This window comes from Rhinoraja longicauda, chromosome 13 (assembly GCF_053455715.1).
Source record: "Rhinoraja longicauda isolate Sanriku21f chromosome 13, sRhiLon1.1, whole genome shotgun sequence".
In the NCBI taxonomy this organism is placed as follows: Eukaryota; Metazoa; Chordata; class Chondrichthyes; order Rajiformes; family Arhynchobatidae; genus Rhinoraja; species Rhinoraja longicauda.
Window position 1 is genome coordinate 4,741,971 of NC_135965.1, and position 18,256 is coordinate 4,760,226.

The 18,256-nt window shown below is 39.9% G+C and overlaps 1 protein-coding gene across 2 annotated transcripts in view; it reads left to right on the plus strand.

Annotated features, from left to right (window-relative positions):
• The window catches only part of ccdc39 (coiled-coil domain 39 molecular ruler complex subunit), a 77,666-nt gene that overhangs the window by 33,305 nt on the left and 26,105 nt on the right, over positions 1 to 18,256 (plus strand). For both annotated transcript variants that reach the window (XM_078410217.1, XM_078410218.1), the window contains exons 11-15: positions 2,197 to 2,361; positions 6,945 to 7,082; positions 10,988 to 11,196; positions 12,337 to 12,460; positions 17,236 to 17,395. In XM_078410217.1, coding sequence (XP_078266343.1) covers positions 2,197 to 2,361; positions 6,945 to 7,082; positions 10,988 to 11,196; positions 12,337 to 12,460; positions 17,236 to 17,395 — 796 coding nt within the window. The remainder of the gene's footprint in view (positions 1 to 2,196; positions 2,362 to 6,944; positions 7,083 to 10,987; positions 11,197 to 12,336; positions 12,461 to 17,235; positions 17,396 to 18,256) is intronic.

The following is an 18,256-nucleotide window of genomic DNA, read 5'->3' on the forward strand; positions in this document are numbered from 1 at the left end:
TGATGGATTGAAAGATACAGTATAGAAAACAGGCCCTTTGGCCCAGTGAATCCACACCAATCATCGATCTCCTGTTCACACGAGTTCTATATTATCCCACTTTCGCATACACTCCCTACATACCAGGGGCAATTTACAGAGACTAATTGACCCTATAGACCCATATGTCTTTGGTATGCAGGAAGGAAATCGGAGCATCCCGGAGGAAACCTACATGGTCACAGAGATATTGTGCAAACTCCACACATCCTAGGTCGGGAACGAACCTCTTTGAGGCACCAACTCTATCAGCTGCATTAATGACGACAGAGAAGAACATAAATTGTGTACTTTATTTCATGGTTTAAATTGATTTTGTTTTGTTTCCTATCTAAATCAAGGAGTACGATGCTTTAAAGCTTTTAAATTGTTTATATTGTTTTAATAGTTTATAAATGTTTCTGAATTTCTGGGACAATAAAAGAGGAACTGGACAGGCAGTATTGCAGGGGGAGATGTTTTTGTTAGCTGCCAAAGGGGTTTTGCAAAAGCATTGATCAATGTTTAGCAGTTGATCACTGTTAAGAATCATTGGAACAGAATGCATTTTCTTTTTTTCCCTTTTTTGGCATGTGGGTGAAGTCACATTTATTGGTCTTCACTAACTGTCTCTGAGAAGTTAATGGCGAGACACCATCTTGAATCACTGTAGTGCTTCTTGTAAAGGTACCTGCACCATACCTCCTGAGTAGGAAATTTCAGGATTTATTCCTGACACTTGGAAGGAGGTTATTATATATTTCCCATTCAGAATAACATAGATGGTGGTATTCTCTTGCGCCTGCTACTCTTGATCCATATAGACAAGGTACAGAGTTAGAAGCTTTTGTTGGAGTGGCATACGCAAATATTGTGCATTTTATAGGTGACTAGACCAAGTGGACCCGTTGGGCCCAAACCTCTCCTGCATTGGTGCAGCACCCTCTCTTCCCCCCCTCCCCTCCCCTCTCCCCCCAACCTCACACCTCCCCACCCCTCCCTCCTCCCCCTCCCTCCCCCTCCCTCCTCCCCCTCCTCTCCCCCTCCTCCCTCCCTCCACACCCCCTCCCCCCTCCCTCCACACCCCCTCCCCACACCCTCCTCCCTCCACTCCATACCCCTCAACCCCCCCTTATCCTCCTCCTCCCCCTTCCTCCATTCCCCTCCCTCCCTAGGAGATAGATTTAAACTTTAAAATGTGAATACAGTAAAGGTAAGGTGGGCCTAAAATTGTCGCGCTATCGTGCACTGTTTTTGGCTCTAGTTCAGGAACAAACAAACAAACAAAGGAGAGTTTTAGTATATAGATATAGCCATGGTTTCGGGAATGAATGCTTTAAGTGCAAGCAGAAATGCATCACCAAATTCTTGAAAAGTTGAATTTAAAAATAGTACAATTGGAACTTTACATTAACAGTGACTCAAGCTGATGACTGGATTTTTAATGCAGCTATTTTTAAACTCTGGAAAATACTAAATGAATTATAGGGGTGGATATCAAGAGAACTAGGATAAAATGTTTACTTACTGTCCTACCTGCTTTATTTTTTCTACAGATTTGAGCTAAAGTTGTTCAAAACTAACAAAGCTAGAATATAATTTTTACTGTTAGTTTGAGAGGTAATATATGGATAAAGAAAACAATGATTTAGAAAATTGTCTTTGATCTCTGGGTTCAGGGTTAAAATCCAGACATAGATGTTGTGATTGTATACTCTCCTATAATATCAGAGTTTATCTTGCTTGTATTCAACACCTGACTTGCTGAGACTAAAAATTAAAAAAATGTTTCTCAGTGGGATTTTCAACTTCATCATATTGTGCACAACTTTGTGTAAAATAATGCATTTATTTCTATCACCAGTTAAAAGGCTGACAACACTAGTGATTCATTGAATATCACGATGAAAAATAGACAATTTTACAATTAATTCAAGGCTGTGCACAAATTCTAGGTACATGACATCTGAAAATTCAGTGCAGAAATTTTTGTCCACTCTAATTTCACAATATTTAATTCCAGAGACTGGAATAAATTGTTCGGATGGAAGTACGGTTGGCAGTTAATACTATGCACACATTCAGTCCCTGCAATTGTAAACAATTTTCTTTCCTGTGTTAGAATAAAAATGCATGAAGCTTGACTGGGTTGATAAAATATATATTTTCTGTCGATAGGATTTTCAGATCCAGCAGCTGGAACGAAGGTTGGCCAAGTTAGAAGGAAATGTGAGCAATAATGAAAACGAGATTTTGGGAGAGAAGGTGGAAGAACTCTCAAAGACCTTGGAAGAGAAGAAGATCACAGTGAACCTGTTAAACACACAACTTAAGAAACTCCAGGTAACTAATCTGCATGTGCAGTTTTACTCATTTTACCATTCTTAACTCACTTCCTTTAATGTTTCAATAACTGAGCATTTTGATCGTGTTCCTCTTTTCATAATGTCAGTTACATTGTGCTATTTTAAATCGATTGACAATTGTTTGCTTCATCAGAAAGTTAAGTGATTTCCCAAAAATAGTTACGTAGCACTATGAAATAAAGTATCGATTTATAAACATGCTGAATATGCTCAATACGCTCAATATGCTCAATATACTCATCACGAAATGCTCAATAAAAAAGAATTAGTTAAAACAACCACAAATTGCATAATTCTGAACACAGGCATATAAATTCCACGGATAACATCTTGTTTGATCTAATAACGAAGTACAAGACCAGGAAACAACTGTTTTCTAACAGCGTGTCATCAGTCTAGTCCAACTACATGATAATTAAATTAATGGTACAGTCAGATAGCAGCTTATGAGACATCTTAGAGTATGATTGATGCATCATATTCTGAGTAGTGCTGATGTGGTGTATTTAAGAGGGGTTCATTCAGTTCCCTGGCAGCCATATTTCTTCTATTGCATAAAGCTATGATGGAGATGGTGTAAATTACAGTGATTAGCACCAAGAACAAGCACATAGAACTTGTACTCCATAAAGTCAATAAACTGAAAATATTTAAACCAGTTAGTTGTGGCTCAATTAATCACAAAGCTCTTGCCTCTGAATGTTCCAGCTTCAAGTCTCATTCCACAAACTTGAACACTGAGGTCTAGGCTGATTCAGCGCATATTGAGGAGTTCCAGTATCATTGGCAGTACTATCAAGACCTCGTTTACTCTTTTAGATGGATGCCAAAATGTTTATGGCAATCATTTGAAGAAGAATAGTCCAATGTGCTTTGGCCAGTATTTATTCCTCTTCTGGACAACAGATTTACCCCTTCATAACACAGAATTTTCAACAGCACAGCATAGCACGAGATTACTGATGTATTTTTGTTCTCAATTCTCCAGACTGGAACTTGCTGAACCATGGCTGATATTTTTACAGACAGATAGAAGACAAATGGGTTGAGCTTTCATTACATTTTCCCAAATCAACCATTGCTTTGATAAATGGGCAATGATAAACAGAATTTAGAATTTAGTTCACAAAATCTGAAAATAATACGATGCCATCAGAAGGATGACAAGATTAATGGATAGTCATAAACCTTCATAGTTTTTCTTCCCAAAAAAAACCCCGACATTGTCATCAAACCCGCCAACAAGGGTGGCACCGTGGTAGTCTGGCATGACCTCTACCACACTGAGGCGAGGCGTCAGCTCTCGGACCATGGACCTCAGTCCTTGGACCATGATCCCACGGATGAACACCAGCCCATAATCTCACAGACCATTTCAGATATTATCATTCTGGATTTCCACAGCCTCCAACCTTATCGTTTCCCAGCCCCGCACAGCCCGATTTTACCTTCTCCCCAAAATCCACAAACACAACTGCCCTGGCAGACCCATTGTTTCTGCCTGCTCCTATCCCACTGAAATGATTTCCACGTACCTCAACTCCATCCTATCCCCCCCCCCCCCCCCCCGGTTCAATCTCCCCCGACCTATGTCCAAGATACCTCACATGCCCTTTGTCTCTTTAATGACTTCCACTCTCTGAGCCCCCACTCCCTCATCTTTACTATGGATGTTCAGTCACTCTACACCTCCATCCCCCACCAGGAAGACCTTAAAGCCCTCGTTCCTTCCTCGACCGCAGAATCATCCAATTTCCCTCTACTAACACTCTACTCTGTCTAGCGGAGCTGGTCCTCACCCTTAACAACTTCTTCGACTCCTCCCACGTCCCCCAAGTCCAAGGCGTAGCTATGGGCACCCGCATGGGCCCCAGCTATGCCTGCCTCTTTGTAGAATACGTTGAACAATCCCTGTTCTAGGCATGCACTGGACCTATCCCCCAACTCTATCTCTGTTGCATTGACAATTGCTCCTCCTGCACCCATGCAGAACTCATGGACTTTATCAACTTCACCACCAATCTCCATATTGCACTCAAATTTACTTGGACAACTTCCGACGCCTCCTTCCCCTTTCTCAATCTCACAGTCTCCAACACAGGAAATAGACTATTGACTGATGTCTATTACAAACCCACTGACTCCCACAACTATCTCGACTACACTTCTTCCCACCCTGCTTCCTGCAAAGATCTCAACTGGAAACGTCACCCATTCCTCTCTCCAGAGATGCTGCCTGTCCCGCTGAGTTACTCCAGCTTTTTGTGTCGATCCTGCAAAGACTCTATCCCCTACTCCCAATTCCTCCGTCTACACCGCATCTGCGTCCAAGATGAAGTGTTCCATACCAGGTTATCCGAGATGTTCTCATTCTTTAGGGAATAGGGGTTCCCCTCTCCCATCATAGATGAGGCCCTCACTCGTGTCTCCTCGGTACCCAGCAACTCCGCCCTTGCTCCCCCACCTCCTAATCGCAACAGAGACAGAGTCCCCCTAGTCCTCACCTTTCACGCCATCAGCCGTCGCATACAACACATAATCCTCTGAAATTTTCACCACCTCCAACGGGATCCCAACACTAGTCACATCTTCCCATCTCCACCCCTTTCTACCTTCCACAGAGATCGTTCCCTCCACAACTCCCTGGTTAACTCATCCATTCCCACCCAAGCCACCCCCTCCCCAGGTACCTTCCCCAGCAACCACAGAAGATGCAACACCTGTCTCTATACCTTCACCCTCGACTCTGTCCAGGGACCCCGACAGTCCTTTCAGGTTAGGCAGAGGTTCACTTGCATCTCCTCCAACCTCATCTACTGTATGTTCAAGATGTGGTCTCTTATACATCAGCAAGACCAAACGTTGACTGGGCAATCGTTTCACTGAACACCTTCACTCAGTCTACCTGAACCTAACGATCTCCTGGTAGCTTGCTAAATATTTTAATTCTTCTCATTCCCACACAGAGCTTTCTGTCCTCGGTCTTCTCCATTGTCAGAGTGAGGCTAAACGCAAATTGGAGGTACAGCACCTCGTATTTCACTTGGGCAGCTTACAGTCCAGTAGTATGAATATTGATTTCTCTAACTGGCATTCCCTCTCTCTCTATCTCTCCCCCACCCAAGTCACACCAGCTTCTTGTTTTCATCCAAGAAACAGCTAAAAATGGCCAGTTTCCTTTATCATTGTTACTTTTTGCATATCTTTCATTCATTGTTCTTTATCTCTCTACATTATTGTCTATATCTCTTGTTTCCCTTATACCTAACTAGTCTGAAGAAAGGTCTCAACCTGAAACGTCACCCATTCCTTCTCTCCAGAGATGCAGCCTGTCCCTCTGAATTACTTCAGCTTTTTGTGTCTTATCTTCGGTTGAAACCAGCAGCTGCAGTTCATTCCTACACAGATCAGTCATAAACATTGAATGTCGGAGCAGGCTTGAGGGTAGAATGGCCTGCTCCTAATTAGTTTATTTCTGTAATAATCATTTGACGTGGCATTGCAAATCACTTTGATGTTGTATTAAACCATTACAAAAAATAGCATTGGGAGGGTTCTAAGAGAAGTTTCACCACCACCTTTCAGTGGAACAAAGGATGAGTAATAAGGCCGGCTTTGTCTATATTTCAGAGTTTTTTTAAAGGATAGATTTCAGTGTTTTAGGACTCCTAATCAACAAAATCACACCAAGGAAGGGTTACTTTCCATTATTATGAAAATAGACAACTTTTCACTTACTGATATAGAATGTGGTAGACCAATCTCTGATAAATTTCCCTCCTGAATTAAATGATGAAAAATATCAGCTCTGGTGACATCATGCATTTAAAAACACAAAAGAGTACACAAAAGAAAACTAACGGGAAGCCTCTCGACATATAATTCATACAACTATATATACAGGCACTTTACACTTCCATTTTCACATATGTATACTGCTCAATATATTATTATATAGACAATTTGCAATCTGAGGGTATACACATTCACTACATGAAGGCTGTGATCAGGAGGAGCTATGCCAGGGAGATGGGATGGGGGCGGTGGACGGGGCGGCGTGCCATTACTGTCTGGCGCTGTCCAGGGGAAAGTGTGCTGTTTAAGGACGTCGATCCCTAGAGACAGTAATGAAGGCAATCTCAATAGCCTTTTCATCTTTAAACAACGATATTTTCACCATTTTAGTTATGCCAAATTATTTACTTTCCCTCCTCTGCAGAACAGAATCCCTCAATGGGTCTCATTTAGATGTAATTATATCAATAAAAATTGAATTGATGCTTTCTTCAAGGTTGATTTGTCTGACAATATAAATAGTAGATTTACAGACTTGTATATTGAAGCTTTATCTTTAATTATAAACAGGTTATTTCCAAACTTACTACTCTCCATTTTTTATAATATTAACATTTCATGCAGTATAATACATATATAATACTGATTTCATTTGGTGCACTGAAAATTAAAATGATGTAGTTTGTACAAATAATGTTTCACGCTGTGTTGATTATGTGGGAAACAGTTCATGGAACAATGTACCATTTGTGTCCCTTACTGCAGAATGATATTCAACATTTGAGGAGACATCTGGAGAAGTGCGGAGAGGAGAAAAGTGATCTGACCAGTAAAATAGAAGAAATCCATCTTCACATTGATAATGGAGAAAAAGAATTAAAAAAGAACCGACTTATTGAACAAGTAAGAGTAGAATAACTAAAAATATTAACTATTGTTACTGGCTCAGATAACACAGTAAACTTTTAGTAACTGAATTGAAATAAAAATTATTAATTTGTAGTTGGAGCACAAGGAGAGGGGTAAGTTTCTCACCAAGCATTGAGGTTATGAAGGACCATAACAGTCCTTCCAGTTAGAAGTAGCAGTTTGTTTACTTTGTGCTCACTTGCAATCAGATCGAAGGAATGACTCGGAGTTCTCCGTTGGATGCTACTTTAATTCTCCATGTTACTCCTGCTCTGATCTATCTGACTGAGGGCTCCATCAATGTGGATACAAAGCCCAAACATAAGCTTGAGAAATGCGCCTTTATTTACAGTTTCAGGATTAGCCATTTCTGCTGCAAATCACCAATGTAATATCCATCAAGCTGTTTTTTGTTTAATCTTCATCAGTGGAGCCTGACCTACTGGACTTATCCTACAGCGATGTGTTTTGCTGTTTTTAAAGTTCCGTTGTTTTGCATTCTTATTAGCTAAAATGCCCTCGTCTCATAGTTAATCATTTTCTCTAAGTAATTGACTCACCATTAATCCTTTGGTGGGAAAACTTGTATGACTTTTTCTATCTGCTTTCATGGTCTCACCCTATCAGAGAGAACTTATATTTGCCTAAGGCCAATCTGACTCAAATTTACAGGCATTGGGAATAAAGTAAAAAGAAACCCAATCCTGACATGTTTTGCTGATATTAGAGTGGCATATATTTAGCCAAAATCATTGAAACTTTCGTAAAATTGTGGAAATGTGCAGCTTTCATAAATGTAAAATAATTTGAAGCCAAACACAATGCACCAGTAATAATGGTTCTTTCAGTCCTGTCAAGCAACTGAAGAGCCACTTAACCATTAAAACTGTCAAAAATGATGGTGATGCTCTGCATCTATTGGAGAAAATACCTAAATGCCAAGAAAAAGTTTGTTTTGACAATACATGTTGATATACACAGCAATTTGAGGAAACATCTGCACAGCACTACAATGGAAGAATGGCACAGGTTTTGTGAGAGAGTAGAGCCACCATTGTGCCAAGAAAATACAAAATAAGCAGTGTGAACTAGTGGCTCCAGCATTCCCTTCACTGCTCTTGAATAGAAATTTACTAATTACTTGTGCAATTTTGAAATTACCACATTTATGGATGAAAGGAAGTTGCGGTTGCAAAAAATACACAAGAAATGTTATTCAGAGACTGAAAAATGTAATTTATTATAAAGCAAATGATCAGAAATGACAACTAACAGTGTGCCTTGTAAAGGCACAAATATTCCTTTGAGATAGCATCTTCAGTGTGCCTTGTAAATAAATCTACATCTCAGGTTGTTAGCTGGATATCTAGATACAAATTAACGTGAGTGAGGTGAAGCTCCAGTCAACTTCCTTGTTATGGGAATTAAACGTTTGATCGTCCTCTTTACCGTCAAAATTCTTCCCTTCCAAAAGATTGGAGCAAACATCTGGACTAGTATCCAATCACTTTCATTTCCATTTAGAAATCAATATCCATACTATTTGCTATAAGAGATTCCACACTATTTAACTACATTTTATTTCCTTGCTTATTAGAAAGAAGATAGTAAAATTCATCACACTGTGTGAATGAGCTAAATTACAATTTAAATGTTCTTTGCTAGTCTGACTGAAATGGATTGGACCAGGGGTTCCTTTAGAGCATTCCCATGCGTCTGTAAGGTGTTACACTTTGGAATGTCAAACAAGGCAGGACTTAGACAGTAAGTAGTAAAGACCTGGAGAGTTGTAGAACAGAGAGAGCTGGAAGCAGAGGTGCATGGTTTCTCTAAAAGTGGCAGGTCAGGTGGACACGATGGTGAAGAAGTCAATTGGTTCACATGCACCTCCTCCAACCTCATCTACTACATACAGTGTTCTCAATGTGGTCTCCAGTACATTGATGAGATCAAACGTAGACTCGGCGACCAGTCCATCAAGGCCTAATGGATTTTCCAGTTGCTAAATATTCTTTCCATTCCCACAATGATCTTTCTGTCTTTGGCCTTCTCCATGGCCATGGTGTAATGCCACCCGTAAACTGGAGGAACAGCACCTCATATTCCACTTAGGTAGCGCTTAAACCCAATGGTATAAACGTTGAATTCTCCAATTTTCTGTAACTTCTAACCCCCCTCCGTTTTGTTCCTCACATCCCCCCCTCCATGCCCTGTGCCAGGACTGCAACCTAATTCATCATCTCACCCACTGCTACTTTCCTCCACCTGACTGCACAGACCGCAACTCTTCAAACCAGTCTCACACCTACTGTTCCTATCTCTGGTCAAACTAGTCATCAAACTTGGAGATAGACACAAAAGCTGGATTAACTCAGCGAGACAGGCAACATCTCTGGAGAGAAGGAATGGGTGATGTTTCGGATCGAGACCCTTCTCCAGACTGGTTAGGGGTAACAGTAACAGTTAAGGAATACACAGTAAATTGATGACAATTTATCCTTGTCTTTATTTTTATTTATAATGAATGATCTCTTGCTATCCACTTTGCTGCTGTAGCACTGTAAATTTCCCCGGTGTGGGACAATAAATTATTATTATTATTATTAATATTTTGGCCGCGAAGCAATCTAATGTATATTCACCAGAATTGCTCCTATTTTTAATATGGTTAAAATTATGACGTTGCTTAAAATGGAGTTATATTCCTCGGAATATAGAAAAAAGTGATTGAGTGATTGTTTAAATGTTAAAAGGGATTAAATATTATAGATCAAATAACTATTGCTGCTAGTGGGAAAATTCAGGAAAGAGTACAAATAATCTTTAAATCAGAGCTGGGGCATTAAGGATGCAAATCAAGAAGCACTACATAAGGTAATAAAAAGTCTTGGAATTCTCTTCCCCCAAATAGATGAATGCTAGAATATTTTAAGATGGCAACTGGCAAATAAAAAGTTTTCCCATACACACCATACTGCTTTTTGAGCATCCATACCACAAATATGTTTAATTAAAACTATCCAAAATATTGAGCAAACATTTCATAAGCTAGCAAAGGATGATAATGCTGTTAGTATATTTGTACTGCCTTTCGCCATCTCCTTCCCCAACCAATTTCCCACCTAGTTTCACCTATCAAAATCCTCCTCATGACCTACAAAGCCCTCCATAACCTGGCCCCATCCTACCTGACTGACCTCCTCCACAGACACACTCCCACCCGCACCCTCCGCTCTGCTGCTGCTAACCTCCTGTCCCCCCCATCCGGACCAAACTCAGATCCTGGGGGGACAGGGCTTTCTCCATCGCTGCTCCCACACTCTGGAACTCACTACCCCAAACCATCAGAGACTCCTCCTCACTCACCACATTCAAAACATCACTGAAGTCTCACCTGTTTAGCACTGCCTTCAATCACTGACCGTTACCTCGCCTTCTTTCTCCTTTTCTGTTCGTTTACTTATTTATCTATTTAGTTTCTTTTCTATGTTTTAGTAAACCCTGTAAAGCGTCTTTGAGTGTTTAGAAAAGCGCTATATAAATGTAATGAATTATTATTATTATTATTATTACTGTATTAATGCCATGTTGAGAGTTGCACATTGTTTATAGTAGACTACTTACTGTAGCTTCTTCCTTATTTACCCAACCCTTCATCCCACCTAAATCATATGCTTTGATGTCATCTTGTGTAAATTATTGGTTTTGTGTAATTGGTAAAAATTCGATAATTGCTAATAGTTGCATTTCATACTGAGGGACAACAAATACATTGAGTTATACTGGATCATTGTATTGGCATTCATTGATGGATTTGTGCATGATTGTTTAAAATTAATTGTTAATAAATGAATTGTGAAGGATTTACATTAGTGGTGACCTATGTGCTTATCTTTTAGGATTTCATGATTGAAGATAACCTCCTAAAATTAGAAGTTAAGCGCCTACGGGAAATGCTCCACAGCAAAGCCGATGATGTGTTGTCTTTAGAGAAAAGAAAATTGCAGCTTGAGACAGCAATGAAAGAAAGAATTGAAGAAATCAAAATTCATATGGATATACTACTAATGCAGATCAAGCACATGAAGCAGGAACACCAAGGTATTAGGTACGTCAATTCCTAAACGGACTGACACGCATTCAATTTTTTTTGTGAATGGCAAGTGGAGATTCGTTTCTACACAGGCTGAGGTAAAGGTTGAATAGCAAGGGGCAAGACAGGAATATGGAGTCAAAGTTACTGAAAGACAAGCCACGATCGTATTAAACGGCAGGACAGCCTTGAAGGGCTGAATAGACTGCTTAATTCACCTAACATAATTCATATGTTCATATGATTTAATTGTCCAACTAATTGAGTTTCATTGTAGTGCATGTGTTGCATGCCAATAATGCTGGAAATATGCAAAGAGGGAAACTGATGTATCTCAAAACTCATATCCATGGTTTTGACTAAAAGCTTGATTTTTCTCAAAGTATGTCTCACCAATATTTTTTTTTTAAACAATGCTTCATTAAGTCTGCTCAAAGATAGAGTGATTAAACAATCCTATTACTTTTTTGTTGATATTTTTAAAAGGACAGCTGGAAAAAGTGTGAGATACAGGTAAATGGGAGACACATGTTTGTTAATTTTGTAAACTATTTTATCAATAACCTGACCATCAAAAAAGCAACTGCAGATGCTGGAAACAATAGCAAAAGATTCTGGAAAAAATTGGCAAAAGAGCCAAACCATAAGCATATTTAATACTGGAGTAACTCAGCGGAACAGGTAGCATCTCTGGAGAGAAGGAATGGGTGACGTTTCAGGTCGAGACCCTTCTTCGGACTGACCAGCGATCCCTGCACATTAACACTGTCTTACACACAGACCTAATGTGGGCATGTGGAATTAGTGCATGCACACGCTGGGACCAATGACCCATTTCTGTGCTATATGTCTAACTGGGGTCACTGAACCAAAATATTGGCAGTTTCTCTTTCCAGTTATTGCCTGATTTGCCAAGTTTTCATGCATTTTCTGTTTTTGTATCCACAACTTGTTTTGTGGTAATAATACATTTGAATGTGAAATAATTTATTACTGCAAAATCTGTTTAATTCATTGTCAGTCAGCATAATTTTTCGGATCTTGTGGCAAATTAAGTGGGACAAACTGCATTAAACATTGCCGGCAGGTTCAAATATACCTTGTTCACCCTGCATTTTGTTATATTATTTTATGTTTTTTTCTTTCTTAAATCAGTGGTGAACTACATGAAAGGTTTTCAAAAATTGACAAACTGAAGAAGAGGTATGAACTTATCGTATTTACACAGGAACCTCCTGAGGGTGAAGAGGAACGATCTCAGGCTTATTATGTAATTAAGGTAAAACTTCAATTACAAATATAGGACAAGAAAATTAAAGATTGATCTCTTTATTTATTGCAGTAAAACAATTAAATATCTTTCTTATGAATGGATCCCAACAATTTAACCATTTCAGTAGCTATTTGAATACGGATGTAACGGAAAAATTTCAACATAAATTAAATTATTTTACCAGTGATGTTAATTGAAATACCATATTTATCTTGTTATCCCCAATTGTACAGGTTTTTAAATATGTTCTTGGCAATTTGGTGTTCTAATGATATACATTCTTTGCCATGGACCATAACCACATCCTGAAAATGCAAAATCATTCTCTGCAAGAATACCAATCTGAGCTTCCCTAATCAATGGACATTAGGGTCCAATAGGAATGGCTTAGTTACCAATCTTTGCTGGTAACCGACCTGTACGAATTGGAGATCAAACATTTTTCTATAAGCAGTATCATGTCAATGAACATTTGATCAGCTGCAGGGAAGATTGTCTTCTAACAAACACTGATATGTGTTGAAATGTCAAAGTGAACCAGCCCATTATTCTTCTGTTTACATATGAATAACAGACTTTTTAAGATGAAATTTATACATATCTCCTCGCATTTATCATCTAGTTTAGCCCATCTAGCATCTAGTTCATAACAAAGTGAAGGGTTTACAGACAAGAGAGATTAAATATTAGAATTAAATGAAGAACCCATGGATTATATTTTTTCCCAAGATGAGAATACATTTATTTGGTTAAAAAATTTAAACCACAAAAAATAAAGGTTATTGAGGGCAAAAAATAGGTAACATACAAAATTCTAAAATGAAGAAAGACCCTATCTAGCTGTTTCAAACTTTCTCCTTCCTGGTGCTGCTGATACAGTAGTGGAGTAGTTAAATAATTATGGCAATCCATATTCTTCATACAGTAGATCTTGATATTGAAACAGGAATATAACTGCAGATGCTGGTTTAAATCAAAGGTAAATGCTTTCAAGAGAGAGCTGGATAGAGCTCTTAAGGATAGCGGAGTGAGGGGGTATGGGGAGAAGGCAGGAACGGGGTACTGATTGATAGTGATCAGCCATGATCGCATTGAATGGCGGTGCTGGCTCGAAGGGCTGAATGGCCTACTCCTGCACCTATTGTCTATTGTCTATTGTCTATTGTAGATACAAAATGCTGGAGTAACTCAGCTGGTCAGGCAGCATCTCAGGAGAGAAGGAATAGGTGATGTTTCGAGTCGAAGGGTCTCGGCCCGAAATGTCACCCATTCCTTCTCTCCTGAGATGCTGCCTGACCCGTTGAGTTATTCCAGCATTTTGTGTCTACCTTTGATGTTGAAGCAGCATACAAACTTGCATTTATATTGTGCTTTCACATTTCTTTCAGAATATCTCAAAACTAATGACATATCTTTGAAATATAGTCACTATTGCAATAAGTTCATAAGTTATAGGAGCAGAATTAAGCCATTTGGCCCATCAAGTCTACTCCACCATTCAAAATGGCTGATCTATCTTTCCCTCTCAACCTCATTCACCTGCCTCCTTCCCAAAACCCTGACACCCAAATTAATCAAGAATCCATTAATCTCCGCCTTAAAAATATCCATTGGCCTCCACAGTCTAGTGTGGCAATGAATTCCGCAGATCCACCTTCCCTCTGTCAAAAGAAATTCCTTCTCATCTTCTTTCTAAAGGTACGTCTTTTTATTCTGAGGCTATGGCATCTGGTCCAAGACTCTCCCATTAGTGGAAGCATCATCTCCACATCCACTCTCTCCAGGCCTTTCACTATTCGGTAAGTTTCAATGAGGTCCCCCCTCATCCTAATCTCCAGTGAGTACAGGCTTTTTACCCTTGCAGTTTCTTAGCTCTACCCACAAGGATTCTACATCTTCTGATCCTATGCCACCCTTTGCAAAGGGCCGAATTTCATTCCATACAAGCAGAGCTATCCCACCCCTTCTGCCCACGTATTGCCTTATCGATAGGGCATGTAACCTTGGATATTCAGCTCCCAGCTCCGATCCTCTTTCAGCCACGTCTCTGTAATGCCCACAGCGTCGTACCTACCAATTTCTAAGTACTACAGCTCATCCATTATGTTTCTTATACCACGTGCATTCAAAAAATAACACTTTTAGTTCGATATTCACCACCCCTACTCTCACATTGGTCCCAATTGTACCTGAACTTATTCTCTTATCCCTATTACTTCTGGAGACTTCCATAACCTCTTTTGCACTCTCCTTCCCTTTAACTTCATCCATACACTTCCATTTTGTTGAAACACCCCCCCCCCCCCCCCCCCCCCTCCACTAATTAGTTTAAAGCCTATCGAGTATAGAAATTGGGATGTAATGTTAAAATCGTACAGGGCATTGGTGAGGCCGAATCTGGAGTATGGTGTGCAGTTCTGGTCGCCAAATTATAGGAAGGATGTCGACAAAATGGAGAGGGTACAGAGGAGATTTACTAGAATGTTGCCTGGGTTTCAGCACTTAGGCTACAGAGAGAGGTTGAACAGGTTGGGTCTTTATTCTTTGGAGCGTAGAAGGTTGAGGGGGGACTTGATAGAGGTTTTTTAAATTTTGAGATGGACGGACAGAGTTGACGTGGGTAGGCTTTTCCCTTTGAGAGTGGGGAAGATTCCAACAAGGGGACATAGCTTCAGAATTGAGGGACAAAGGTTTAGGGGTAACATGAGGGGGAACTTCTTTACTCAGAGGGTGGTGGCTGTATGGAATGGGCTTCCGGTGGAAGTGGTGGAGGCTGGCTCGATTTTATTATTTAAGAGTAAATTGGATAGGTATATGGATAGGAGGGGATTAGAGGGTTATGGTCTGAGTGCAGGTAGATGAGACTAGGTCAAGGAGAATGGTCGGCGTGGACTGGTAGGGCCGGACAGGCCTGTTTCCATGCTGTAGTTGTTATATGTTATATGTTATATGTTATATGTACAGCCCTGGTTTGCCAGGACCCTGGTTCCAGGCGGGTTCAAGTGTAGTCCGTCCCGTCAGAACAGCTCCCTCCTTCCCCAATACTGGTGCCGATGACCCACAAATTCAAATCCACTTCTTCCACAGCAATCTTTGAGCCACAAATTCAACTTTGTGAACCACCCCCACTCCCAGTTCCTCTGCAGGTCAGAAAAGATGTCCCGAACCCAGGCACCAGAGCCTTTGGGACTCTCGATCCCTGTGAAAGAAAATAGTGTCTATTCTAAGTAATGTAGGGAATGCTTTTGCAACAGAAGTTGTGGGAGCTAATTTTATCAAAAGCAGTTTCAAATGATTTATTTTAGATTTTCAGAATCAAATAGATTATCTTTCAGGTCAACAGTACATATTGGTTGGATTATTTTTTAATTTCCCAATTTGCAACATTCAGAAGAGTGTCAGAAATATTTAAAGACAAGCCACCACCTCCCATTCAGCAGTGAGTAGATTCAGAGAAGTTGAGAAAGTGGGCAGAGAAGTGGCAGATGGGATACAGTGTAGCAAAGTGTGGAGTCATCCATTTTGGCAGTAGGAATCAAGGCGTTAAGTATTTTCTAAATGTGGAGAGAATCCAGAAATCGGTGCAAAGGGACTTGGGGGTGCTGGTGCGGGATTCTTAAAAAGTTAATCTGCAAGTCGAATCGGTAGTAAAGAAAGCAAACGCATTTATTTTGAGAGGGCTTGTATACAAAAAATGGCAAGTAGGGCTGAGGCTCTATGAGGCACTGGTCAGGCTGCATTTGGAATATTGTGAGCAATTATGGGCACCATATCTGAAAGATGTGCTGGTTCTGGAGAGGGTCCAGAGTTTTACAAGAATGATCCCAGGAATGAGTAGAAACATATGATGAGCATTTGACGGCACTGGGCCTGTACTCGCTGGAGTTTAGAAGAATGAGGGGGGACCTTATTGAAACATACAGAATAGCGAAAGGCATGGATAAAGTGGATGCGGAGAGGATGTTTCCACTAGTGGGAGAGTCTAGGACTAGACGTCATAGCCTCAGAGTTAAAGGACGTTCTTTTAGGAAGGAGATGAGGAGAAATTTATTTAGTCAGATGGTGGTGAATCTGTGGAATTCTTTGCCAGAGAAGGCTGTGGAGGCCAGGTCAGTGGGTATATTTAAGGCAGAGATAGATAGATTCTTGATTAGTCCAAATGTCAGGTTATGGGGCGAAGGGAGGAGAATGGGGTTAGGATGGAGAGATAGATCAGCCATGATTGAATGGTGGAGTAGACTTGATGGGTCGAATGGCCCAATTCTGCTCCTATCACATGATCTTATGAACATGCTTGCTAGTTTTGGTACTGGTTAGGGGTGTGTGAAATTGGAGATTTCAGCATTGGTATGTATGGTTACTTAATAATTGAATGTCGGGTCTCTTGGCTTCCATGTTACCGATACTAATTAGCCCTATCCTACATTGAGAGGTCCAAACTGTTTATAAACAGAGTGCAATTGGTAAGTGAAAGAGGAGATTAATCTTGAACTTGCTCTCTTTTGCTCTTAAGTAGTGTAGATATGTGTGGCTTTCAAGACAAAATATTGCAGTATCCAATTGAGTGCAATTCTGTGAGTTCTTCTGTATCAGAAATGTCATCCTGCAAATAAAACAGTAAACAAACTTCACATTCAGCTTTTCCAATGGTTATAAGAGGTTTCTACTTTCAGAATAAAAAATTCTAACTTTTTTACCAACATTCTTCCATAATAAATACCAAACCAAATGTGTAACATTAATGCTGTTTTGTTTTTCTTTTTTTACCTTATTGCATTTAGGCTGCTCAAGATAAAGAGGAGCTTCAGAGGCAGGGAGATGACCTTGATGCTAAAATTTCCAAAGGAGAAAAAGAATTAAGAGCCCTTGAGAATACACTCCAGCTCCTCAACAATCAAAACTCAACATACCGAAAATCTTTCAGCAAGGTCACAGAAACAAGTATGCCCTTTCCCGCCATTTCATAATTGTTTCTATTTCTAAAAAAAAGTTCAAATGGTTGAAGATGGTATCAATGCAACATTTCCACTTCATTTCTAATTTAAAAAAAGGCACACATAGGTACAAAGGTATTATCCTCCTACTTGGTGAATTTCTGAAAAGGATGCAAAAAATCAAACCCTGTTTATCCAATTTAGGACAAAGAAAAGAAGCAAAAATCAAATATGCAGTATCGCCAGCATATTGCTCCTTCCATTTTCCATATTAGTCTACTAGATTGTAATTAGCCTGCAATCTATTGGATTGTCCAAGGGCCAAAGTTAGTGACCCAAAGTGTGATGCTGGTAATGTAGAAAATTGCCATTGTAGTTCACTAGAGAATCAACAGATGTCTACAACTCATTCAAATTTCAGCCATCCCATGTGGGTGTTTTAAACATGAATATAGTTCATAACCAGCTGTAAGGTGTGAGGGGCAAAGTTCAAGATATGGGCAGGGCAAGTTTTTTTTATACAGGGTGCCGAGTACCTGGACTGCGCTGCCAGGGGTGGTGGTTAATGCATATACAATAGTGGCATTTAAAGGAATTCAGATGGGCATATGGATATGCATGGAATGGAGGGATATGGATTACGTGCCGGCAGATAACAAAATGTCTTTGCATCATTTTCACACAGACATTGTGAGCGAAAGGCCTGTTCTTTTGCTGTACTGTTTTATGTTCTGTGTCCTAACCAGTTTTCCCTCAATCTGCAATCGTTTCTGTCTTGTGACGATTTGTTTAGTTGATCAATAACTGTTGGCAGAATGTGAATTCAAGTTTGTATATTGTATCAAATAAATAAACTAAGAATATTTTG